At 46.3% G+C, this 23,282-nt stretch overlaps 9 protein-coding genes across 10 annotated transcripts; 3 read left to right on the top strand and 6 right to left on the bottom strand.

The window, feature by feature from the left end:
- Nucleotides 1–224: 224 nt before the first annotated feature.
- On the bottom strand, nt 225–1,696 carry BDBG_01774 (GNAT family acetyltransferase). The gene has a single exon (XM_002627057.2). It carries the CDS (start codon nt 1,179–1,181, stop codon nt 471–473), a length of 711 nt encoding a protein of 236 aa, XP_002627103.1. The 5' UTR covers nt 1,182–1,696; the 3' UTR covers nt 225–470.
- A 73-nt stretch (nt 1,697–1,769) lies between these two features.
- On the bottom strand, nt 1,770–5,396 carry BDBG_01773 (uncharacterized protein). Its single transcript, XM_031720478.1, has 4 exons — nt 5,032–5,396; nt 4,888–4,959; nt 3,564–4,799; nt 1,770–3,501 (listed from the first exon to the last, which is right to left on the bottom strand). Exons 1-4 carry the CDS (start codon nt 5,087–5,089, stop codon nt 2,582–2,584), a joined length of 2,286 nt encoding a protein of 761 aa, XP_031576680.1. The 5' UTR covers nt 5,090–5,396; the 3' UTR covers nt 1,770–2,581.
- Nucleotides 5,397–5,745: 349 nt separating this feature from the next.
- Nucleotides 5,746–7,805, top strand: BDBG_01772 (uncharacterized protein). The gene is made up of 2 exons (XM_002627055.2): nt 5,746–6,828; nt 6,863–7,805. Exons 1-2 carry the CDS (start codon nt 6,632–6,634, stop codon nt 7,365–7,367), a joined length of 702 nt encoding a protein of 233 aa, XP_002627101.1. The 5' UTR covers nt 5,746–6,631; the 3' UTR covers nt 7,368–7,805.
- A 240-nt stretch (nt 7,806–8,045) lies between these two features.
- Nucleotides 8,046–10,982, top strand: BDBG_01771 (tyrosine/serine protein phosphatase). Its single transcript, XM_031720477.1, has 6 exons — nt 8,046–8,379; nt 8,462–8,869; nt 9,053–9,089; nt 9,460–9,539; nt 9,605–9,811; nt 9,950–10,982. The coding sequence occupies exons 2-6, from the start codon at nt 8,679–8,681 to the stop codon at nt 10,590–10,592; spliced, it is 1,158 nt and encodes a 385-aa protein (XP_031576679.1). The 5' UTR covers nt 8,046–8,379; nt 8,462–8,678; the 3' UTR covers nt 10,593–10,982.
- On the bottom strand, nt 9,716–13,387 carry BDBG_01770 (suppressor Sfk1). The gene is made up of 5 exons (XM_031720476.1): nt 13,077–13,387; nt 12,430–13,007; nt 11,983–12,337; nt 11,692–11,888; nt 9,716–11,604 (listed from the first exon to the last, which is right to left on the bottom strand). The coding sequence occupies exons 2-5, from the start codon at nt 12,482–12,484 to the stop codon at nt 11,252–11,254; spliced, it is 960 nt and encodes a 319-aa protein (XP_031576678.1). The 5' UTR covers nt 12,485–13,007; nt 13,077–13,387; the 3' UTR covers nt 9,716–11,251.
- A 1,672-nt stretch (nt 13,388–15,059) lies between these two features.
- On the bottom strand, nt 15,060–16,302 carry BDBG_01769 (uncharacterized protein). Its single transcript, XM_002627052.2, has 2 exons — nt 15,770–16,302; nt 15,060–15,605 (listed from the first exon to the last, which is right to left on the bottom strand). The coding sequence occupies exons 1-2, from the start codon at nt 16,087–16,089 to the stop codon at nt 15,101–15,103; spliced, it is 825 nt and encodes a 274-aa protein (XP_002627098.1). The 5' UTR covers nt 16,090–16,302; the 3' UTR covers nt 15,060–15,100.
- A 345-nt stretch (nt 16,303–16,647) lies between these two features.
- On the bottom strand, nt 16,648–20,011 carry BDBG_01767. Of its 2 annotated transcripts, none has more exons than XM_031720475.1 (3): nt 19,797–20,011; nt 17,842–19,732; nt 16,648–17,772 (listed from the first exon to the last, which is right to left on the bottom strand). In XM_031720475.1, exon 2 carries the CDS (start codon nt 19,730–19,732, stop codon nt 19,187–19,189), a length of 546 nt encoding a protein of 181 aa, XP_031576677.1. In that variant the 5' UTR covers nt 19,797–20,011; the 3' UTR covers nt 16,648–17,772; nt 17,842–19,186. The 2 variants fall into 2 exon arrangements, with proteins under 2 accessions (XP_031576677.1, XP_002627096.1); XM_002627050.2 differs by lacking the exon at nt 16,648–17,772 and having other exon boundaries at nt 18,129–18,585; nt 18,664–19,732; nt 19,797–20,004.
- A 212-nt stretch (nt 20,012–20,223) lies between these two features.
- On the top strand, nt 20,224–21,151 carry BDBG_01766 (uncharacterized protein; the record flags this gene model as incomplete). Its single annotated transcript, XM_002627049.1, has 2 exons — nt 20,224–20,406; nt 20,477–21,151. The coding sequence occupies 2 exons, from the start codon at nt 20,224–20,226 to the stop codon at nt 21,149–21,151; spliced, it is 858 nt and encodes a 285-aa protein (XP_002627095.1).
- Nucleotides 21,152–22,370: 1,219 nt separating this feature from the next.
- BDBG_01765 (dynamin GTPase) lies at nt 22,371–23,022 on the bottom strand (the record flags this gene model as incomplete). The annotated part of the gene is made up of 3 exons (XM_031720474.1): nt 22,371–22,662; nt 22,783–22,910; nt 22,942–23,022. The coding sequence occupies 3 exons, from the start codon at nt 23,020–23,022 to the stop codon at nt 22,371–22,373; spliced, it is 501 nt and encodes a 166-aa protein (XP_031576676.1).
- Between the last annotated feature and the right edge of the window lie 260 nt (nt 23,023–23,282).

Genomic DNA, 23,282 nt, shown 5'->3' with positions numbered 1-23,282 from the left:
AGGGTAGCATCTCGCAATGTAATGTACAGTAAATAACCTACCTACCACCTTGCCATTCGAGGTTATGTCTCAGGAAATGACTGCCAATTATCCATCCGAATATTTCTAGATGATATTCACTCGACGGGAGAACTCGAATGAAAAAAAAAAAAAAAAAAAAAAAAAAAAAAAAAAAAAAAAGAACAAACCAAACGAAGGAGTTGAATCACAATTCAACAGCATGGTTGAGATCTGAAATGCGCACGTTAGCGAGACAAAATTTGCAGGTCAGAGAAGAATTAGCAGCTCGCAACTCCCGATAAAAGTTCTATTATTCTATTCTACTATTATTATTTCTTCCGGGTCGTGAACATGCCACTGAAGAATTAGCGGAAAGTACCTGGGGCAAAAATGTAAAGTAAAATGAAATAAGTACAGGTCCTTTTCTGATGTCCTACAGACATTAGAAACACTTATAACTTCGAAATCCTTTATCTCTCCTGTCTAATACTGACCAGATCCTGCTTCTGCCTGCCCTCAGCGTCAAAATTGCCAGCGCTCAGCCATTTTTCAAGGGCCACCATCACCTCTCCCTCCCACTCATGATCAACAATCGAAAACCACGCCGAGTCGCGATTGCGCCCTTTAACAATCATGTGGTTCCTGAACACCCCCTCAAACACAAACCCTAGCCGTATTGCTGCGCGTTTCGACGGCTCGTTAAAATCATTACACTTCCACTCACATCTGCGGAAATGTAACTCGTCAAACACGTATTTAAGCATGAGGTAGAATACCTCCGTCGCAGCAGTGGTACGCTGCAGCATCCGGGCGAAGGTAACGAAGCCGATTTCCACCACCCGGTTACTAACATCGATGCGGAGGAGACTCAGGAAGCCAATTGCCTTGCCCCTGTAGTGGGCATTGAGACCGGTGCGGTCTATGACGCTGAAGAAGACCCGCTGCTCGGATTTGGCCAAGCTGGCTATGAATATGTCGAATTCGGCTTCTGACGTGAAGGGCCCATCGGGCATGTAGTCCCATATGCTCCCATTGTCTGTGCCGCCTAGACAGGTGAAGAGGGAATCGGCATGCTCTAGAGTGAGGGGTTCTAGTGAGATGGTTTGCCCGTGTAGTGATTTACGTATAGGTGGGATGGCGGGGTTCTCTGGAACTATAGGGCCGAATTGAGGTTCCGCCATGATTGTCTAAATAATGGCCGTTGAGTATTAGAACTGCGGTATGGACAGGGCAGAGCTAAATAATAACGTAAGTCGATATGGGTCTGTCCCTTTCGCGGGCTGGGTAATCAAATATTGGCTGTATCACGTCCCGGTGAGAATAATGTAATCTCGATATGATATTGGGCCGCGAGAGAAGATGTTCATGGGTCGTTTTTCATGAGTTCCCATAGAACATTTTGTGAGTAGAAATAATCTTCTGAGTCCTCCGGGCAATCGGTCCAATGAAGTCGCATCGGCGCATCCCACTGATGCTAACTCGCGGGGTAATTTATCGGCGTATAAAAAGGCAAGGTAGGCCATTCCGTGCTTGGAGCATAGTAATAGTTGCTTGCGCAAGGGTTATTAACGCGCGTACTATCGCCATGTAGAAAGGGATGAGATATTTGGCATTTCTGTGATATAAACATATCGGTTGATCAATGAAAGAAAAATATGTTGAACAAATTGGTTCCTTGTCAGCAAGTTTGTGGTTTGGGCCAACTAAGTTACATTTAATTACTGGTTCTATTAATTAAGCATACTACAGTAATCCATGAAGTGTCTGCCCTATATAACAATTGCAATTAGTTTTTGAAAAAAATTATATTAATTATGAATTACCCCCCTAACTAGTAAATAGATTATTATTACATTAGCGACACCACTTTATAGCACTTTATTAAGGGGGGAATAGCAACCTTATCCAGCGTAACTCTCAGCTAATTTTGGTCAGAAGCCGGAAACAAGCGAAATTGAACACTAACTTCAGCATAAAAACATCATCGGGGCAGTCGCCGGTGTAAAAGATCGAGAAATGGAAAGCATCAGTAGTGAAACCAGCAGAAGATCACCAATTTTGTTCCTTGTAACTCCCAAACCTTGAAAACGCCAACATGACCCATATTATTATTAGGCATACCACATGGTATACTTCCGTTTCCCTTCTTCCATATTAATGTTTCGAATCAAGCAGCAACATAACTAGCGATAACTGTAGCGCCTCAACGCCTCGATATAAGCCGGAAACCCTTCGCAATTCACACTGGTCACTCAATTGGGGTTGTCGAAAAACAGTTTCAACCTCGAAGATGGCACTGAATAGACCAAAGGGTGGGTGAAACAGGAAAAAGATAAAAAGATAAAAAAGACGAAAAGGAAGCCTCGAACATTTGCAAAATTCGATGAGTGATATCGGCGTGCTATTTACCGGACAATTGAGAGCAAGGAATGCAAAAAAAAAAAAAAAAAAAAAAAAAAAAAAGGAACAGGGCAAAATAAAGATTATAAAACCGAACTCCCCCCTAGCGCGAGCGTGTGAAAGAGATAGGACGCTAAATAGTTGCACTATTTGTTTCGCGGTGATATGCCCAAGTTGAAAATCACAGGTTCTCCGTGAATTTAGAGGGATTTGTCGGGGTATCAGTCGATGATTTCTGAGACGGTATGGTCTGAAGAGGCTCGGACGTGACCTCTGATCCAGTATTAAGACTCGCAGCAGCTGGTGGGGCCGGGGCGGTAGTTTGAACAACAGGACGTTCGCGTTGCACTTCAAACGAACCCGGACCGGCTCCCAAACGAGGCCTCCGCGCTAATTTAACGAAAAAACGAAGATGCCATTTGGTCTTCATCGACCGCCTTCTCAGGACTCCTCCTCCTCCTTCCTGCTGTTTCTTCCTCTCGCTAATGACTCTTGAGCTTTCTGTAGATGAGCTCCAGACCGGCCTGGCTGAAATGGATGAAGGGCTGTTGTTTGTAGCCTGTGTTCCATCCGAAGGCGCGGCCAAGGGAGCTACAGTAGGAGCGGTTGCGGGTGCGCTTTTCCGCCTCTCACTCTCGCTTCCTGACGCACGACCGGCATCGCCCGCCTTGCTGGGCGGACTGGGCTCGCCCTCCGCACTTTCTCGCTTCTTCCTAGACCACAATTTCGACCTCGAGCTGGATTTTTCCGAACCGCCAGATTGTGTTTTGTTGGAAGCGGTAGTTGCGTGCCGGGACAAACTTTCACGCGGCGGTTCCAAAAATATGGACTGGGACGATTCTCCCGCACTGGAGGTGGTAGGCTGGGATCTTGGGGGACTTTGTTTCTCTGGAACTTGAACCCAGTCGTCCTCTTCTTCATCTTGCGGAGCTCGGTGATCAGTCAGGGCACCCGAGGCTGGGGCCTCCTCCTCTCTAGCCGGAACCTTCCCACGGGCCTTTGCGGATTTGCGTCGGAATAACCCGCCCCGTGAGGACTTGCTGAGGCGACGCAAAAGCTTCTTTGATTCCTTTTGTGTCTTGGCGTTTTTCCTTTCCTCTTCTGTCATACGTGTCAAATAGGCTAATGTGTGGTACAGCGAAGAATGAAATTAAAACACAAACCTTTCACTTCTTGTACGCACTTCCTCGCTTCTTTCTCCCTTTCTTTCTCTAGCTCTCGCTGCCGAAGTGCCTCCCGCTCATCCAGCTCTTCCTCTATCACCCTAGCTCTCTGTTCCTCAAGTCGTCTCATGACGTCTTCGATGGTGGGCTTGGCCTTTGATCTTGTAACACGGCTAACATCCTTTTGGGTGACGAACTGCCCTGCACCAATAGGGACAACATTCGCATTTTCAACTGGACGGGATATAAGTTTCTCTGTCACACGAGGTTGCGGCCTTCCTGTAGATTCATAAATACGCCTATCAACGTCATCTATCACAGCTTCTGCATTCCTTGTCGCGGCATTCATCAGAGCCTCATGGTCGCGGGCCATTTTCTCAGCATCAACCCTGGCCATTCTCCTACGGAAAATTGTCATTTGCGATCGGATCTCCTCAGATTGTTCATTGTCAATGTCTGTCACGCCGCTATCGCTGGTAGCACGCTTCCCGAATTTTGAATGAAGCGAGCGGTGGCGCTTTGGTGGGGGGATTGCAGCACTATAGTAATCTCTAAAGGCCTTTTGTTCGTCATGCATCATGTCTAACTTCTCCGAAGCTAATCTTTGGGCAGTCTCATGCAAAGATAGCGGACGGCGGGAATTTATGGAAGCCGTGGTGGTCTCCACTTGAGGCATGGCTGAAAACATTTGCCGCGCCATCATCACTGCCCTTTCATGTATGTTGTCTTCGGCCTCGGGTTGGAGATCGCGTCGGGCATTTACCATAGCGGCTTCATGAACCTTTCCGATGTCCAATGGAGTCTCAGCCCGAGTCTCCTCCGGTACCGTTGCTGGTCTGAAAGACATTTTGTGGGATGTAGAAGCTGCGGTCACTGCGTGGGTTAAGTGGCTGCTGTCGTTGGGCACTGGCGGGGCTGATACTGCTCTCTTGCGACTCTTAGACAATGCACCGGTCGCTGCGAGCCTTGCCCCTGCATTTTTCCTGGGCGGCTCTTTCTCATGGCTGGTAGGCTTCTTTTGTGTTGTTCTCACTGCTTGGCATGCAGCTTGGGAGCTTGTGGAAGTAAGCTGGGGGTTCCTTAAAGGGTGCTCAGTCTCGACCTTGTTTATCTCGCGAGTCGTGTATCCTGCATGTGCCAAGCTGGCAGCAGCGCCAGCTGACGCCAACTTTCGATCCGCTGAGGGAACGTCGAACGACTTTACATAGCTAGATGGGTTCGTGGACGCGCGTGTATCTGTGAACCAGAATGTGTTAAGAGACGGTTTCAAGTTGCTCCAGGCGGAATGGGCGCAACGGATGGAACAGGTGCAGAATAGACTCACCACCACGGCTAGCCTGGTCAGAGATTGATCCTGACGGTCTGGGACGAGCTACATGCGTTGCGGCTGAAGAGGCTTTATGGAGGAGATAGTTAGATTGCGTAACTAGCAGATATTCAAAAAGACAGGTGCAAGAGGGAAACTGACCAAGACTCTCAGTACGATCCGGTTGCTGCCGGGGCTCAATAGCCATCGCGGTGGACATGGCGATGCCCGCAATTTGTCAATAAGGTGAGGTGAAATGTAGATGTAGTAGTTTTGTTTAAAGCAGACAACATATCTCCAAATCGGGTCAGTTGGGTGGGTCAGAATAGATGTAGGAGACTGCGGACAGAAGAAAGCTGGGGCAACTCGTCTCCACCAGCGAACAAAGTTTCGTTTAGCCATTTCCCAGCTGTGTGCTTCCCAGGAGCAATAATGGGATAGGAGGCGAACTGTGACCTTCGTGATGTCTGGTTCCGTTAGCTGTCAGTGACGTAGGGCTGCGGTTAATCCAGTTTAGCGCGGCGGATCGCATCCACCCCAATCCGCGGCTGCGGCTGCGGCTAAAACTTCTACAGATCCTCCACTGGGAAATCACGTGATGCCCCACATTTCACTCGTGGACGCAGCTTGAACTTCCATAAGGAGTTACCACTCACTCCGTACAAGTCAGTATATGTATGTAGCTTTGAAGACAATTATTAATACTTAATACCTAATCAACCAACCACAACAATCGTCCTCTTCCATGAATCCACCAGCTAGACAACCCGGCTAGTGCTAGTTACCCTAAGCTCTAACTAGTTCGTGAGCTTGTTTTTAAGCCTTTTCAACAACCCCTCCCAAACTTGGTTCGGAAGTTCAGCCAGGGTATCTACAGCGTAGACATCCCAGATAACGATATAAATTTGTCGTTTAGATGTGGACTTTTTATTTTACTGCTAACTACAGTGGACTATGTGATCAGTGTTTTCATGTGTGTAATTAAAGCTGTTCTATTGGCCTCATGAACTCGGAATTCAAACAGCAAAGGGAACAGAACGAGCTTCTACGATCTTTGTTCGACTGCATTTCAGGCCATCCTCAACTGCTTATCCACTCATAATTGAAATGGTCACTATATGAAGTTCGTTTGTGATCCCTCAGTGGTAGGCAGGCGGCTACATGAAGACCTCGTACGACAGCGTGTCTGACATACTTTCCACAAGTCCATTTTGCCGAAAACATGACTATTCTACATCTCATTCTCAAAGATGTCTTGCGATCAATCAAGGTCGACTGTACATCAAAATTCATCTTCTGAGCCCAGCCTTCCATCCAACGACGAGTCCGAGTACTTTCAAAAGTGGTCCCAGCAGAATTTGATTGAATCTTGGGTAGAGAATCAACACTGGCCAAAGGTATTTTTTTGGAATTATGCCGGAAGACAATTTGCTGACTGGACCCAAACCAATCAGTCCCAACCGCGTCGGGCTCACAGCGTACAACAAGTCACCCTTATCGCGGTGTGGATTACGTCCATTTTCTTACGGATAAGAACATTTTCTTCCACGACCACCCCCACCGCATTACTAGCAAGAGCTCCAGTGATTGCCAGTGTCTGCTTGCGCACAACCCTGTGCTGCCAAAAGATACATGGTTCAGTTCAGTGATGCTTTGTTCGAGTCAACCTGCCAGCGAATCGCAACCTACAGTGAGGCTGGCATTATACGTACAATCACCGAGTTAATTGTACCATCTGCGGAAGGTGTAGTTTGCAAACAACATGTCACGTTATCCTATCTTATCGAAAGCTTTAATGAAGGATGGGACAATTCTGTTCCCCTACACTATCCCCAACCACAACCTGACCATGCTGTGGGGTATCCAAGAAAATCATTTTTCAAGACACCAGCTGGACCGCCTAGCGCCTTTCTTAGGAGGAACTGGGGATAACTCCTACTTCAAGGGCACGAGCTATATGTACTTTCCTTTCTTGACATGCGAAGTTAAAAAGTACCGAAGGTGATTTGGAAGTGGCAGACCGCCAGAACGCGCATTGCATGGCGGTTTCTTTGCGTGGGGTATTTGAACTCTTCAGGTGTATCGGTCGGGTGAAGGAGCTCAACGTAGAGATTTTGGGGTTTTCAATTTCCCACAACCATCGATGTGTCAGAATATACGGCCATTATCCAGTAATTGAAGAGGATGCCAAGTATTACCGTCATCTTATTAACTCCTTTGACTTCACAAACTTCGATGGGAAGGAGAGGTGGACATCTTATAAGTTCGTTCTGGGCGTTTATCAACACTGGGCGCCGTCCCATCTCAGACGACGACTATGTTCCGCAATTGACGAGTTACCGGATGTTGTCATTTCCAGCGAGCCACAGAGACCGATGTCCACAGTTCTGGAAAGCACTAGAGTTCCCCAAGCTGCTGGTGATATTGGCACTCAACGTTCGAGTGTTCCATACTCCATAGGAAGAAAACCTAGCCGTCCAGAAGTCTCTAACTCATGAGATATCTCCGCTCAGGAACCCAAAGAAGAGACTAAAGTATCAAAGAAACGTCTCCTGTCATAATCATTTTTAGTCCAATACCCGTTGCCCTTGTGTGTATTTGACACCTTCGCTGTTGGTAGCTCGGACAAGGAATCTAGGCCACCGAGATAAATGCCAACTCTAATGCATCTAGTTATTCGAAGCCTTTTCGAGGGCCGCCAACAACCGGCAGAACAGCACTGAATGGAGAAAAAAGAAGGATAAAGAAGAATAAGGACAAAAGAGAGTTTGGGAAGTGTGAAAATGAGAATGAACTAGGTGCCTAGTATATAGATGACTAGGATCACTACAAAAAGCTAAAGAAAAGATATGGAGCGCTTAAGGAAAACTTCACAAGACGTTGCCCGCAAGCAACTATAGTTACGAGATATGTATGTTTCGAGAGATATCCGTGGTCAACAAATATCTTTACTAGTCAAGTCAAAATTTCCACTTCTGTACAATACAGAATCCCCAGGTGTATACAGCTTAGAGCCCCCCCCCCCCACAGGTATAGAGACCCCCCCGGGTATAGAGCCCCCGGGTATAGAGCCCCCGGGTATAGAGAACCTCTGAGTATAGAGTCTCCCTGGGTATAGAGTTCTCCGGGGTGTAGAGCTCCCTCCTGATGTGGGTCACTATTTCATACAACCTCTAATGAGGAGATCTTGATTGCTAATACAATCAGTAAATATCTGTTGGGGGTCCCGGGTTGATCGGCCCTTCTACCAGCAGTGCGCTGGTGGTGACTGAGCTCTTTTGCCCCAGTAGCCTACAATATCATTGATGTGCGCTCATTGTAATGCTAGTATAGAATACCCATTTGTCATTATAGACTGCAAGTATGTAGTCTCCGTTTGTTCTTGTTTAGAAAAAGGGTCCTGATTAGCAATAAATTAATTATTATAGCACCACACCAGCAACCCAGGTACCATCCCTTCTTCTCGTCTTCAGCATGACACCATCGTAGCCGCAAAAGGATTGATTAGATGTAAGTAACTACATGTAATGTACATGTACATGTACATTACATACATGAGCGTGCGAGTTCCTAGCTAATAATAATCTTCCAGTCGCAACTCCCCCCGAGATATAGACTTCGCGTCAACTTTTTTCCCACCGCCAATCGCGGCAGTTGCAGATCTTCAGAGACTATCCATGGATGTATGCTTGGATCCTGGGACCCCACAGCGGACTGTACTCTGATCAAGGATGCTACAACAACAACCTGGCCTCTAAGGAAGAAGACAGAAACGGATCATAAACATCCATTAACATCCTCGAGCGCAAATGAGTCCTCGAGAACCTAGTCCACAGGGCCTCAACGCGAACGTCGATGTTGCCATAAACAATAAGACTGCTGATAATGACACCCCAAAGCCTACCACCGTTGATGAAATCAGCTCCCCGGATCGTCCATTTGATAATGTGCTGAATCTCAGAGATGTGGGTGTTCATATCAATCGATTGTGTGGAACACGGTACGAAAGGCAGCTCCAAGATCCATTCCAATCACCTCCTCCCCTGAACCTGGGGAGTATTTCGACCATGTTTTGTACGAGGACATCTACTGCACGGTTGATGGATCTAATTATCATATATATATATGGAGTTCTACGATAAATTCACCCGCCCTGGAGAAAACTGATATATTCAATCTTTAGGGTGGTGAGAGAAGGTGTTTTATTCAGAAGTGCACGGGTAATACTTCCTTTTTTTTTTTTTTTTTTTTTTTTTTTTTTTTTTTTTTTTTTTTTTTTTTTTTTTTCCTTCGATGTTTTTTGTTTTATCTCTATTTATGTTGCTTCATTTTTTCCCTTTGTCGATCTATTTATCCATTGATTAGTATTCTATGCTGCTTTGTTGAGCAATCCTTTGTAAAGTGTCCTGGCGGATAAATGCTACTGTGTCATTTCCGGTGCAGCTCCTTCTTCCACCGGATAAAACCATATTTATGATATTATTGTCATTTTATATGATGATAAGGAATGGGAACATCTGATTTCCAGTGCTCAGATCTACATTCTATTTTACATATCTCGCTAATATTCCATGAACCTATCCTCCACAGCCCGACAATGCTTCGAAATCAGATCGACATCGCTTTGCAGAGGAGCTACGTCTGGCTTCTATTATAGATCTCAGGTCAACGTAAGGACCAAAAATTTCCATTTTTCGTGCGACCTGTTATTCTAATATGACTCTTATACTTCTAGAACTGAGCATAATATTGCAGCCAACAGACAGCTCGCTACTCAGCTTAGCAATGGTAATGCTGAATCACCTCCAGCTTCCCAACCACAGTCAATAGCGAATGATGAGCACCTCGTACAGCTACCCGGTGTGCGCCGGATTATGATCAGTCTAGCGGGATGGAACTTTGAAAAGTTATTGCTGTGGAGATTAAGCTGGTTTAATATACTGTGAGTATTTTATTCTTATTTTTTTTATTTTTTATTTTTTGTAACTCCGATTATTTGTGCTTCGCATGATCAAAGAGGAGTGAGTAAGTTATCCACCTCACTCCAAAAACACGATCTCACAAAACCATACACGCCCAGAAAAGCCATCACCCTCCTCGCATCCGGCTACCGCAACGCGGCCACCAAGCTTGTCGTCGAACAGGCGATGGTGCCCCGTGGCCTCAACGGCCTGGCCCACGACACCCTAACAGCCAGTCAGGAAGAGATCAAAGAGTTATTCGGACACCTGGGTGATCCTGCTGTCTATCCAACACTCATTCATTGCACGCAGGGCAAGGACCGGACTGGACTAGTTATCATTCTACTCTTGTTATTGGCCGGGTCTCCTGGCAGTGATGAGGGTGTGCCGAGTGAGACGAAAGAGGAGCAGGAGGAGGAGCCGGGTGGTAATATTAATGCAGGAGGGGTATTGAGGGATGGGGACACAGATGTAGTACGCGGAGCTCCAATCGGGCCGTTAGCGACCTGCAAAATACCCCTCTCTGCAATAACGTGCGACTACCGAGTGTCGGAGGACGAGCTGATTCCGGAACTGGAGGAGCGGTTGGCGGAGATGCAGGCCATGGGCCTGCCGGCGGAATACGCGAAGTGTCCCACTGGATTTACGGAGGAGGTCGTGCGGTTCTTGGAGGAAGGGTATGGTGGGGTCCGAGGGTATTTGAAAGCTATTGGGGTGGAGGATGGGGATGTTGAGACGGTTAGGGGGTTGCTTGTGGCGTGATGGTATATGACGGATATAGGGTATAGATATTGGTTGCTTATGTGTCGTCCCTTACTAGGCTCCTACTCCGTATGACTTTTCTCCTTTCGCTCCTTCCACCCTCTCAAAATCATCTCAACAAGAAGTATTTGCAGAAGAGGCGTCCGAGACAAGAAGCTTCTTGCCTTTTAATAGTGTTGAAAGTGAATTGAGTCCGCAATTCTGCGAAAAGAGGACATTATACAAGTTATTAGCGAGAATAATATCTTCCCATAGGACAGGGCATTTTACAGCAGTTTAACTATGTAAATCAAAAATTAAGAAATAGACAGAAAGAGTGATTCACGGAATTGCTGGTATTGTACAGGTAGGGTAACATTAAGGACAAAAATAAGGGGGGGGAAAAATCGTATCCCCCGTCTTGAACGCCGTCCCATGCTATAAATAATCGTTACAGGAAAACCAGCCTCTTGGCTTCTATGAGATGCCCCTCTATTAAAATAATAGTAAAAAGAGGAAAGAAAAGAAAGAAAGAAAATAAGGAAGAAAAGGCCCCAATGCTCGCTAAATGGCAAGATGCTCCTGGGAAAAAAAAGAAAAAACTCCGCCCCCTTTTTGCTACTATACAGCCCCAATACTCTTAAGATTTGGTTCATTACCAGTAAACAGCGGACCACAATCTAGACCCGCAAATCCCCTTCCTGAGCATGCGACTGGCCATATGGCATGTAGCCGCCGGCCGAACTTTGCGTAAATTGGACCTGTGTCGGTTGTTGATCTACTATATACCCGCGGTAGACATTGCCTCGATCTCCCATGGAGTCTGTGGTAAGGGGTTGCTCGTAATAAGCGCTTGTTTGCGGAGGTCGAGGAGTAGCAGTCGTCATCGTCGATGGACTTTGTTGCGCTCCGTTTTGTGCCATGGTCATTTCTGTTATCCGTTTCCCCTGTGGGATGTGGTTGCGGGTTCTGATTGCGGGGAGGAGGTCGACGACGAAAGATAAGACGTAGAAGGTGAATATGTATGCGATTACTGGATGAACGTGTTTTGTTAGCCTGAGTCTCTCTTATATATTGAGAGGGAGCCGGGGAGAGGGCTACAAGGATTGACATAACATACTCCACTCTAGGACCGCAGCTTGGTTTTTCATGCCCTGTTGACCTGTGACTCCAAAAGCAACGGCAAGAGCAAGCTCAACAAGGATAAAGACGAGTTTTATCCAAAAGCTTGCGGCTAGGATTGTGTGTTCCCGATAGTGTATGCCGAGTCTTTGGTATTCGGCGCATACGAAGATTGCGCTGAGAATGTACCCGCCCCTATTTGCCTCGGAGTGGATGATTAGCACATGTCCCAGTAAAATATTCACAAAAGGTAAGCTTGTAGGGTAGGGGAATAGAAGTGGAACGTTACATGAAAAGAACCAGACATCCATTGTGCTGGAGTGGGAATCTCACGGTGTCAAAAATTGACAAGAGAATCAGTCCTAATCCTCCGCACATCGAAAATACTATTGAGATAATGGCAAACGTCTTGTCTGCTCGTCCTCTATTTCTGGCAAGCTGACCGCGATGTCTAAGCCATCTTTCTGATACGAATGAAGCGCTGAAAACCACGGAAGTGATGGAGCAACCGGTGATAAAGAGGGGTTTTAATCCGTGCGCGCCAACGTCTGATATGAATGCGATCGTTTGAGATAGTTCCATGCTCTCGTAATGTGGACGTCCTTCAACCGCTGCCCATTGTATCAGCATCGTGAGGAGCATAGCTGTTTATTCCATGGGTCATCGTTATTAGCTTGCTGTCTATACTTTCCGGGGTGTCCCTTGTTTGTTTTAGTGTTTCAAGAGGGAAACCCACCTAGCCACATGCATGACCCGATTACAGGAAATATCCAAAACGATATAATCCACATTTTGTGAATACCCTTTCCCAATGGCGGTTTAACAACGGCAGTGAAGCTATAGTGGAGGTGGACACCCAGTTTTGACCGATGGAGATATGACCGGGTGGGGGTAACAATGAGGGCAAGCGGCGAGGTTTGAATATGTTTCTTCGGATGCAATTTGCTCTCTGCGTATCGGAGTTCAATGACAATAAATAGCCCAGGGTGATAGAGGCGGGCAGCAGATCCTGGGAATAGGGCGTTGTTCTAGGGATGTGATATCAAATATTGCGCACAAGGGTTTAAAACGAACGAACGAATAGTATTAACCAGACAAGAATATTAACAAAAAGACAAGACCGTTAACGAGGGGATTCGGCATCGAGGCGCAAAGATATAATAACTCTTGTGGCATCCGAGTGAATTCGCCAGGGCAAAAACACACCCGAGACGACGTCATCCGCGCACGGCTGGGACGAACGAACAAACGAACAAACGGGGCTCGGCAAGGACATCGCCCGCGGATCCGACTCGGCGGTGATTATTAACTGCGCTGGCTGGGTGTTAGTAATAATAATAATCGACCTCGGTCACTGCCCACCAGGATTATATGCGGAGATACCTCTGGCTGTATTATGATATTATTATTGCATTAACTATTCATTATTTCGTGTTGCCGCTTCCAATTATTTCTCACGCGCGTAACTTTTTTTGACCTGCGTTACGAGCTTCAAATCTCGCAGGCGCAGCCACGGCTATAAAGCGTCACCACCGCCTAACTCCGCAGCCAGCGGAAGCCGCATTACTCCGGGACTCGATGGTGGGTAATGCACGGAGTACGGAGTACAAAAGACATATTCAAGATACCTATTTAGACGCTATTACTATGGCTGTTTTTAGGCAGTCATATTTTTTTTATATCCGCAAGGGCCTTCAGCTGCTAATATCAACCCCCCATGAGAGACTCCTTTTTTGTGGTTTATTTTAACTTTTAAGGTTCGCAACGCCACGTGCGAAATTTCTTTTTGCGCCGCCATGGCGTCATATCATCCTCTAAGTCACCATCCCATATTACGAATGCGATGAACGAAATGGATCACGATTAATGGCATGAAAAGCATGATATTTCCTGAGCGATGTTTTGAGAATGGGGAGCTGGAGTCGTTCCCGCATGAAGCGCTATCGAGGCAGCTGAAGCTATCAAGCACCCAGGACTAGTCACCAGATACCAAAGATGAGAAGTGCTTGTCACATTTTGACCATTGCCAGCTCCAAGGGTTCTGGTGGATGTTGATGTTATCAACCTCTCCACGCAGCGTATAGCCAGTCGATCATTTCTTTGTGTGTTTAGACAGATTGCGTCTTTCTGGGAGCTATCAAAACTCCTCGACAAACCTGACCAGCGCGGAAGCCGGATTATTTGCGGGGAAAGAAAATACCTACCAATAGGATATCACTTAACTTGTTCTTATGCACTCACTCCCTTTATATAATTTGGATGGTAATGAAATGTAGGTACACTGACTTGAACGCAAGTACAATTATCTTTATCCAGGCTATGCTCTTGATGATCCATGAGAATAACGATCCCTACCTGAACACCCCTGTGAAACCTTTTTATATACCCTTCATCCCTGGACAAGCCACCATGCATACGCTTACCCTTTCATAGCACTGTGTCATATTCTCATCTTGCTTTGAGATAGCATGTACGGCATATTCTCTAGTAGTTCCCCTGATAGCGTCCAGTATACCTCTACTGATAACCTGCAGGCTCTACTATATATCAACCCCCAGTTGGTCGACCACACCTCTCAGGCTAGCTACATCACCGCATATATTTCCAAGGCATGAATCGTCCGTCGCAGCCATAGTTCTATCCCTATAGCCCCCACAACCATCAGACGTCTCACTCCATGTCAAGGTTGAGTGGGTGAAGGGTTCATCGGTCGAGAAGTGACGGCTCTGGAATAACTACATTGGGCCAAATTGCTCCGGTTAAGCTTTGATCATGGCCTAGGTTTACAACCAAGCACCTAGCTATATATTTCTTCATTTTGTGATTGCTAATTGACCTAAGTTGTGTGTGTTAGATATAAATACATCTAATTCAGCCAAAACCATATCCGCCTGTCTTGAATTTTTTTTTCTGCCATTCCCCCGCTGAATTCACCCAAGAATGTCTCTCGAACGGGCACTAATATATCGAGCCAGCGGAGTTAACCATCCAACTGGAAAATGCTAGACACGGGTCTGTTTTGATATCCGATGGGCTCTGGTTCGGGAAACAGTGGGCCGGCCCGAAGCCGAAACTCAAAGTCGTGCCAAACAATGAATGATTATCGCACTACCAATCGACTCCAATACAACCAACAATGCCTCGGAATCGAGTGGGATTCTTCGACATTGGGTTTCTCTTATTCATCTGGAGCGGCTCGCGTTTAATCATTACTGCTGGTTGTTGCGAGGGAAATTGAATTCATCCCATCGTCTTCCTGCCGCACACAACCAAAAGTTACCATGCACTGATATTCCCATTAACCGTCTCCTCATCGGCCACAGATATTAGAGATGTCTTTTGCAAACCTATACCGAGTACTCCATATTCCGTACCAATACCAAACCAGCAAATAATATACGGAATTTTCAGCTCACATCCATTGACCCAACCCGCACACTCAGCACTTGTATAATCCAAGTTCTGGGGTCGTGTATTACTTTATAACCGCTAACTACTCCCCTCCACCCCAGCCTCCTAAAAGTACCCCTCAAACCCCACAACTGCTCCTCCGCGTCATGAAACGTAAGATGAACACTCAGTTCCCATGGACAGTGCATACTCTCCAACGGTGCCAGGACTTTCGCCACCATGTCCTCCCGCTCATACCAATCCACTGGGGGCATAAGTATGACAAATCGCCTCAGCCCGCTCAGTGACCTACTAGTGTCGCAGAGAACAGAGAGTTGAATGAGAAAATCCTCCTCATCTCCCACAAAGAAGTCGCCGCAGAGGTTCCAGTATATTTTTACGGAGCGGATGTACTGGTGGCAGTGGACGGCGGAGATGGTCGAGGTGAAGTGGAGGAAGTTGGAGTACGTAGCGAAGATGAAGGTGCATTCAGAGTATATGTATGGCCGTGTTTCGGTGTAGCTATGTAAATTATACATGTTTTTTGAGTTAGAATGAAGGATAGAATGCCGGTTAGAAGCGATAGTCAACCAGTTATCCAATATGCTCGTGGGGAAACGGGAATTTATGCTGGAAGTCCTCCACAAAAATGCGCGTTAAGGCTATCTTATTGCTGCAAAACTCACGCAAACCAACACGTTTTCCCCACCGCCACCAAATCCCCAAACGGCCTTTTGAGCCCGGAGAACGTGCCATACTCCTGGGCCCAATCCTTCTCTCTCCGCTGGGAGGCGTTGAGACAGAATTTACAGCAGTTGCCAGGGATATCTCTCCTGATGCCTTCGCGACACACAACATACTGCAGTTTTGTCTTTCTTTCCAGGCAGCGGACGATATGCACATTCTTGGGGCTGCGGTAGAGATAGGTCCAGATCATTTGGCGGATCTCGAAGGGGAGCCGACCTAGGAGTGGGGATTGTGGTTGCGTGAATCTTGTGCTGAACATGGTGTTGGGTGCATTCGGGTTATTTTTACATATGGCGCAGATGAGGTATTCGTTCTTTTGATTGAAGGGCTTGAGTCTTGCTGTTGCATTTTGATCAGGCAAACAAAATATTCCTCAGGATGGAGCATTGCTGAATGTGGCTGGATTAGCATCATCCACGGCAAGTTTCTGGAGTGGCCTAACGCTCCGATCACCAACCACCCTCCAAAGGACCAGTATAAGAAGAGCTGGTCAGATTCATAGAAGTATCATGATTGCTACTATGGTTATACCATACTTTACTACTGTCTACTACCTAGCCATCACTTCCACCCGATGATGACCATTTCTCTATGCTAATTAAACATTTTTCCAACGTATAGTTATGCAATTTATCCTTGCTTATATAACTACATGTTTAAGAAAAATATAGTTAAAAATATCGAATTTTGATTTTACAATAAACATTTTTAGAAAGGACTCTAGGTCTTACTACGTAGTTAAGGAATCAAACAATTCCATTAGTACATGTACATGTACATACATACTTATAGAACGAGATTGCAAACTTCATTTTTATATTTTCAAACTTCAAACAAGAAAGTTTTCAAAGTAAAATAGCTTCATAACTATAAAAAAATATTTTTAAAATCAAACTTTCACAAACGATTGGAGAGATGAATGGTTGATCATTTTCAATTAGTACCAGGAAAGGCGATTATTCGGTGGAAGTGACACAGAAAATATACTCAATCATACTAACATGATCGTGTCTGTAATCCCTTCCACCGCATCCTTCAGTGGCACCAGGCCTTTTCCATATACGGAACACAGCCGTCTCCGTTCTCCGTTCTCCTCTCTCCTTCCCTAGTCCTAGTAATTCCGTTCCTGTTTTGCTCATAACGCAGCCCTGTTCGGTCAGCGCTCCTCCGCCCAACTAAACTCGGCCAACACAGGCTACAGAAGGCTCGATCTAATGGTGCACACTCTGGAGATGATGATTCCCAATTGCAAAACATTCCTGTTGGAATTCGCCGATACTAGGGCACCGAACAATCCCATTTTCATTCAGTTTCTGCAAGATATCCATAATCCCGAGGTGTTGGGCAGTTGGACGCGGAGGTCACTGGGTTCGAGCGCCGTCTGTTGTACTGTGTCCGCGTGCTTGAGTAATAATAGAGTCGAATAAGCCCCCCGGTGATGGATTCTCTTGCGTAGTCCGCTCGGGCTAGAAGAATTGAGGGGATTTTTGCCGCTGTACCATAAATGTCAATCCTTAAGGTGGGATCATCCTGGCCATGTGAAGGGTTTATAGATGTCCGTTTGACAGCTCAGTTTTAACCCTGTATGTAACTCTGGCACTTCCAACATCTAGCCGCGACGAAAGGTAGATTATGAGCATTGGTGGGCTCGCCAATTACGGGGCTCAGCAGTAATATTCTTACTGTTCTCTCACTTCTGACTCATGGCTTGGGGATTGAGATAGCTGCTTCTCTCATAGACGGCCGCTTCAAAGGTGTCAGTCCCCATATCCAACCTGTCAGAATCCGTAGAAGTTCTGATTGCACACCCACTTTCATGAGGTTATGTTTATGTGGTTGGTCAATCAGAGACCTCGTTGGACCTCGGAGACTCTTCTGTTCATTCAAACAAATGAAATCCGCCGTTCCCCGCAGATAAATCCACTGGACATGCGTTACTGATCTGAAGGGGATATATCAGTATTCTGTTCTTCTATTCAAAACATATCTAGTCGAAACATGGATTTCCTACCTTAAGTAGGACCTTGCAAGGTTAGCTACCTGTGGACTATGCGTGTCGATAGAAGAAGACTCGAGAGAAATTGCAGCATAGTTCTCAAAAGCGGAAAGTAGGATCCTAGATGTTCACGAGAAACAAAACTCTGAACCCAATGTACCACGCGTAGCTCGGCTTCCTACACCCCTATGTATGAATCGACAGTCAATAAATTAACGGCGATTCAACATCCAGCTCCTCAAGGTATTGGTCTCCTCCCATCCACATAGCAAGGAAAGCTTGTTGGTAGTTAGTGGAAACAGAAGAAATATAACACACATACTTCAAGCGCATGCCAGTTCGGGGTTCCAACTCTAAGACAGCTATGCAGCGTACGGCTATAAATACAGGTGTTCCCGCCCTTTTCTTAGAAATCTAGCTATTCTTACAAGAAATGCCATCCTACCAGACACTAGAGCTTCCTCTATTCATAGTCTTCTGGATCGTTCTGTGTCTCTGCCTTGTCTATTTACTAGTGATGCACTCAAATACTAGTTATATTGGAGTACTATGGACGGGACTACCTAGACTTGAGCTCATTTCTGAGTTGAATCCCATATCACATAATATGTACATCAGTTCAGGGTTCCTACTTTTTACTGCTTGTACCGCCATTGACGAGCTACAGAAAATGCGCTTGATGTACGATCGGCCAGGCCAGGGGTTGCGACGGCATCGAGGTATAGGAGATGAAAGTGTGCAGCGACCGGGGATGGATTACTGAAGAGAGATGTAGGTATTTAGCAAACAATATCATAGATAGCAAAACTTATACGTAAGCCGGGAGCTCAGAGTTACCCGTAATACATCGGCAGTATAATGAAGGATGCTCCAGACGCCCCCCGTCCCCCGGAGAGTGCTGCCGGCATCAATTCCCATGATCAGCAATCACCTTGGCCGTTTCCACATGCCCGTTGAAACTTAGCCCGATCGATGGCTGTATCGCCCAATTCATCAACAAGGTAGCTGGCTAAATGTTGGCTAAGTTAATATGCCGGGCGGAACTGAATATATGGATCGCCGCCGAGTTCGATTGGAGGCCTTTAAACCCGGAGTGCCTCGACCAGGTCATCAGATACCAAAAGACCACAGTGAGGCACACGTTTCTTGTACCCTATATCTAACAATATCGACCATTGATTCACCCTCCAGACACTAATGGGATTAATACATTTGCTCCACAACTAGAAGTCCAGTCATGTTCTGACCTAAAAAAAAGGGCTCACGGATACTTGCAATACAAAAATCAACCCCCAACCCCATGGATGAAGACAAACCCCAGAATCACCACAATAGAAATAGGGATCTCCCATCAGCGTCCTCAGATTGGTTGGACCATGGACCTAGCCATCTCAAGCTTAGCACTGTCCACAATACCTCTGGCCACAAGTTTAGCAATCACTCGGATGGTCCAGCCTTGACAATTTTCCACAACAGCCTGTCGATTTACTGCTCTCGGAGGGGGTTCGTTCTCGGCCACCTGTTTTACAATGAGCGCCTGGGCGTCCGTGACGACGGCAAGGTTGTATGCATTTGAGAAAGACGCCGACTGGAGGATGTTAGTTGGACCGGGTGAAGGTTGATAACTCATGCATTCAGCATCTCCTTTGACTTGGTAAACTGGGCCGGGTTCGTTTTCGCGGGCGACAAAGAGTGACCAATGCTGGGGTTCGTCGTCGGCTTGATTCTCCTGGACAAGCGAGAGGCGTAGTGCACGGTCTAGTGTAGGCAAGTTGCCTTCGAGTTCCTCGGATTCGATCCATTGTTGTGTCCCCCTTTTGCGCCTGAACTCACGGCCGTTGAACACGCAATATTCAGAAAAGCCGACGGACTTGAAAGGAGTGCCTGCGGGTGGATAGTTACTCATCTAGTAAAGGATTAGCACTGAGACACGAATATTCATGATATGGATACGTTAAAGGGCCACAAACTTTGAGGAAATATTTTTTAAAGGCTTAGATATATATCTGTGTAACCTTTAAGATGAACGTTGGAACTTTTGTACCTGCGAAGGGATAGTAAATCGAAGGCTATTCTCGGTCCTTTTATATCTATATTCCTCCGCTCATCATGTGGCAGGATTGATAATAACAGTAATTTCCACCATTTCTAGCTACATCGCATGCATGAATTTCGTCGCACTCCGAACCCAGCTAGACATGGATGTCGGCGGTTAGGGATATTCAGTGGTGGTTGGCTGTGACGGAAAAACAAATATTCCGAACGTCTCGAACCTTGGTTGTTGTTCAAGTCGCTCGCAACATATTCGTTGATTGGGCATCAAATGTTTTAAAAGCATGCGACGAAGGATAATTCTCTTTCCACATCTGCAGAAACCAAGCCTAAGCACCCGAAACCATGGCATCCAACGCCTCAATCCCGGCCCTAATAGTGTCCAAATCAGAAAGCACACACAACCTTGAGGATGGCATTCCATTTGCATCTGAAAATCTCCATGTGGGCGAGACTTATCTCAAGCTGGATAAAATGCTCTTCAGAATTACGCCTGATGCGAAGAAAGGACCACCATTAGAGGGGGATGTGATTACTGTTCTAAGCTAAGCAAGGTGGTCGGTTGGTTCTTGAGCGAGATTATTCTTATGTTTCCAAGGGTGGAACAGCTGTAAGGCGCTTTGAGGTTGAAGCTATGAAGCTGGTAGCAAAGCACACCTCTGTCCCTCTTCCTGAAGTTATTTACAGCCTCATAAGTGATCGCAGCGGCGAGATTGGGATGACAACTATTACAGGCACTACACTAGAAAGCCTATGGGATAAGTTGAACAGTGAAACAAAAAAGTCTATATGCTGTGAGACATGGGATCAAATCGCCAAACTCCGAGAAATCTCACAACCACCTGCCTTAAAACAGTTCTTCCAGTGTCTTGCTGACGGCTCGCCAACTCTTGACCCTCTAATTGAAGACTTGGACCGCTGTGGAACCCCTTTATACACAGACGAAGATGTCAGAGCCCGAATATACCACCGCTACCTTCATTTTGGTGGTCTGCGATATAAAAATGAGCTACCAGACATGCTCCCTCGATCGTCCTGTACGGTTTTTACACACGCTGACATTGCCCCACGCAACATCATGGTTGATGACCATTATCACATTACCGGCATCCTCGACTGGGAGTATGCCGGCTGGTACCCTGATTACTGGGAGTATGCGCAGATCATGAGGCCTGCTTGCCAGACAGGTGATTGGCAGAAATGGATGGATCTCACTGCGCCCTGTAAATGGGATATCTCGGGAATAGCAGCAGCGAGACGAATTTTATTTTGATAACTGCTACAAACTTGTAAATAAATAGTACTACTACCATGATTTAGCTGACAACACATGGTTTTGATTGAGATGTGGTCACCCGTCAATCCAGTCGCCTGTTCATCCCTGCGCCCGTCATCCATTACGCCCGAGAATTGCTGACTAGTGGCTCAAGATATCAGTTGAATCTTTGTTCAATAAGCTATTCCCATGCTATAGTTAGACTTTGTGAGGCAGACTTGGAAAACCTGCACAGTTTAACTTTCATTGACCTGGAGCTCCTACAATCCTAACTATGGAGTTCAAAGAAGCTTTCCTCTAAATGTTTTTCAAGGATCTTCAACTCTTTTCACCTGTCCTGTCTACTATTTGGCTCTAAAGTGATGAGTTTGACCTCCTCATCTAAGAATACTAGAACATCTATGGGTGTGAAGAGGTCGCAGAGATTGCATACAATATGACATTTCACAACCTGATGGCAGACATTGTCTACAAATGTCTTCATATCAACCTAGAACAACTTTCAGTGCTGGTGTGGGGAGTGTTGACTTCTAAGCTCTGACCTTATAATACACAGCTAGTCCGGCCTTGGCTTCTTCACAGGCTTGTTGCTCCATATTCATGACAACATGATTCTGCAAAGAGCCTAGGAGCTTCGCCAAATCATGAGGTGTGTTGCTGATGTGGATCTTGCCCCAATCATCCAACACACTTTGAAGGACATGCTCTAAGACAGTGTTCGCTCTATCATGACAGGCTTTCTGGATGTTGTCCGTGTAATAGTGGTTATATGTGATTAGCTGAGCGCGCTCGTCGTCACAGTCTCTTGCCCAAGATCTTGGAGTTGGACCTTGGTTTTGTCAAGGAGAAGGCGGACCTCCGCGCACACCTTAGGGAACTCTCTTTTGATGTGGTCTCCCAGGAGGCCCTGGAGGAAAGGCTGTAACCTATCCACACTGACTCTTGACAGGTCAATCCCGTGCTCTCTCCACGGCGGAGATCAAAAGAAGTCTGTCTCTTGTCTTTTCCTCTCAGATAGGCTGATTCCTTCTTCCAGCTGCTGTGGTGAAGGATTCTTGAGAAGAAAGAATCTGTGTTTCAGTCTTGTTGAATCAAGGTTGTTTGTGAGCAGTGCAATGTGCTCTTTGATACCCTTGTTGATGAGATCAGGCTTGGTGATGATGCCAACGGTTCTCTTGCCAGCTCTGTCAAAGTGATGAGTGTGCTGGATGATCGGTTACATGGCGATGTTGTTCGTTGCCTGTACCACGGCAAGGATGATCGTCCGTGAGCTCTGAAGATACGAATCTACAAGGTCTTCAACTAACTTGATATCATGCGCATCATTCTCCACGGATACCAGCCCTGGAAGGTCTACAACGGTTAGATGGAGACCAACATCTCCGACGACTTCAATCCGCAGGACATTGGTGGTGAATGCGGGCGCGCTGTCGCCGCTGCCGACAAATCCTCGAATGCCCATATAGCAGGCTTCGTCGTTTATGGTCTCTGGTAGCTCATCATATCCGCTAAGCCGACGTCAATAAAGCTCATCTGCGGTCGCTGCAGGTCGGCCGTTGTGAGGGATGATAGATGCTGTGATGGAGATTTTGTTTTGAGTATAGCGGAGGATAATCTCGGTTGTGAACTTGGTGCAAACCCCATCCTGATGAGGGAAAGGAAGCCCTTCAAGACTGAGCTCTTCCCTGCAGATTGCGCCCCGCAGACGACAAGCTGCGGCAAGGAAATGTGATTGCTGATCCCTTTCACTTGAATCCTGTTGATTTTTGGTTGAGTCTCTGACTGACTGTGATCAATTGGAGTGTATTGAGCTGGTCAGCACTCAGTGTGTCCATCCTGCTGTTGATGGTGGTACCTTTAAGGTTCATGCTGTTGGGCTTGAGTATTGATACACTTAGAGAATTTATCATGTCAGACAAATTCTGTGAGGGTATATATAGGTGGAAGATCCTTATGTCTGGAATTGAGTTGAGACATCTGAGAGCTAGAACCCCCTTGATGCCATTGGATTTGAGAGATGAATCATAAATACAATGTTGAAAATTTTGAAGTTTCAGGCAGATGATCTGTCTGTTGTGCAACATCAGGCCATGAGCACAAAATTCCTGCAGCTCCCTTGCCAATGCTC

This window comes from Blastomyces gilchristii, assembly GCF_000003855.2.
Source record: "Blastomyces gilchristii SLH14081 genomic scaffold supercont1.3, whole genome shotgun sequence".
Lineage (NCBI taxonomy): Eukaryota > Fungi > Ascomycota > Eurotiomycetes > Onygenales > Ajellomycetaceae > Blastomyces > Blastomyces gilchristii.
The sequence above is the reverse complement of the archived record's forward strand: the minus strand, read 5'-3'. Positions and strand labels throughout refer to the sequence as shown.

Excerpts from the sequence above, each read along its gene's own strand:
- BDBG_01773 (XM_031720478.1), bottom strand. The coding sequence starts at position 5,089 with ATGTCCACCGCGATGGCTATTGAGCCCCGGCAGCAACCGGATCGTACT. Across the intron at positions 4,960-5,031 it reads GGATCGTACTGAGAGTCTTG|CCTCTTCAGCCGCAACGCAT; the intron begins GTCAGTTTCCCT and ends TCCTCCATAAAG. Across the intron at positions 4,800-4,887 it reads TGACCAGGCTAGCCGTGGTG|ATACACGCGCGTCCACGAAC; the intron begins GTGAGTCTATTC and ends TCTGGTTCACAG.
- BDBG_01774 (XM_002627057.2), bottom strand. The coding sequence starts at position 1,181 with ATGGCGGAACCTCAATTCGGCCCTATAGTTCCAGAGAACCCCGCCATC.
- BDBG_01770 (XM_031720476.1), bottom strand. The coding sequence starts at position 12,484 with ATGTGGATTATATCGTTTTGGATATTTCCTGTAATCGGGTCATGCATG. Across the intron at positions 11,889-11,982 it reads GGATGTCTGGTTCTTTTCAT|GGGCGGGTACATTCTCAGCG; the intron begins GTAACGTTCCAC and ends CGAGGCAAATAG. Across the intron at positions 11,605-11,691 it reads AGCTGCGGTCCTAGAGTGGA|TAATCGCATACATATTCACC; the intron begins GTATGTTATGTC and ends ACGTTCATCCAG.
- BDBG_01769 (XM_002627052.2), bottom strand. The coding sequence starts at position 16,089 with ATGTTCAGCACAAGATTCACGCAACCACAATCCCCACTCCTAGGTCGG. Across the intron at positions 15,606-15,769 it reads GGGAAAACGTGTTGGTTTGC|CTACACCGAAACACGGCCAT; the intron begins GTGAGTTTTGCA and ends TAATTTACATAG.
- BDBG_01767 (XM_031720475.1), bottom strand. The coding sequence starts at position 19,732 with ATGAGTAACTATCCACCCGCAGGCACTCCTTTCAAGTCCGTCGGCTTT.
- BDBG_01772 (XM_002627055.2), top strand. The coding sequence starts at position 6,632 with ATGTCACGTTATCCTATCTTATCGAAAGCTTTAATGAAGGATGGGACA. Across the intron at positions 6,829-6,862 it reads TTCAAGGGCACGAGCTATAT|TACCGAAGGTGATTTGGAAG; the intron begins GTACTTTCCTTT and ends GAAGTTAAAAAG.
- BDBG_01771 (XM_031720477.1), top strand. The coding sequence starts at position 8,679 with ATGAGTCCTCGAGAACCTAGTCCACAGGGCCTCAACGCGAACGTCGAT. Across the intron at positions 9,540-9,604 it reads ATTATAGATCTCAGGTCAAC|AACTGAGCATAATATTGCAG; the intron begins GTAAGGACCAAA and ends TTATACTTCTAG. Across the intron at positions 9,812-9,949 it reads TTAAGCTGGTTTAATATACT|AAAAGCCATCACCCTCCTCG; the intron begins GTGAGTATTTTA and ends ATACACGCCCAG.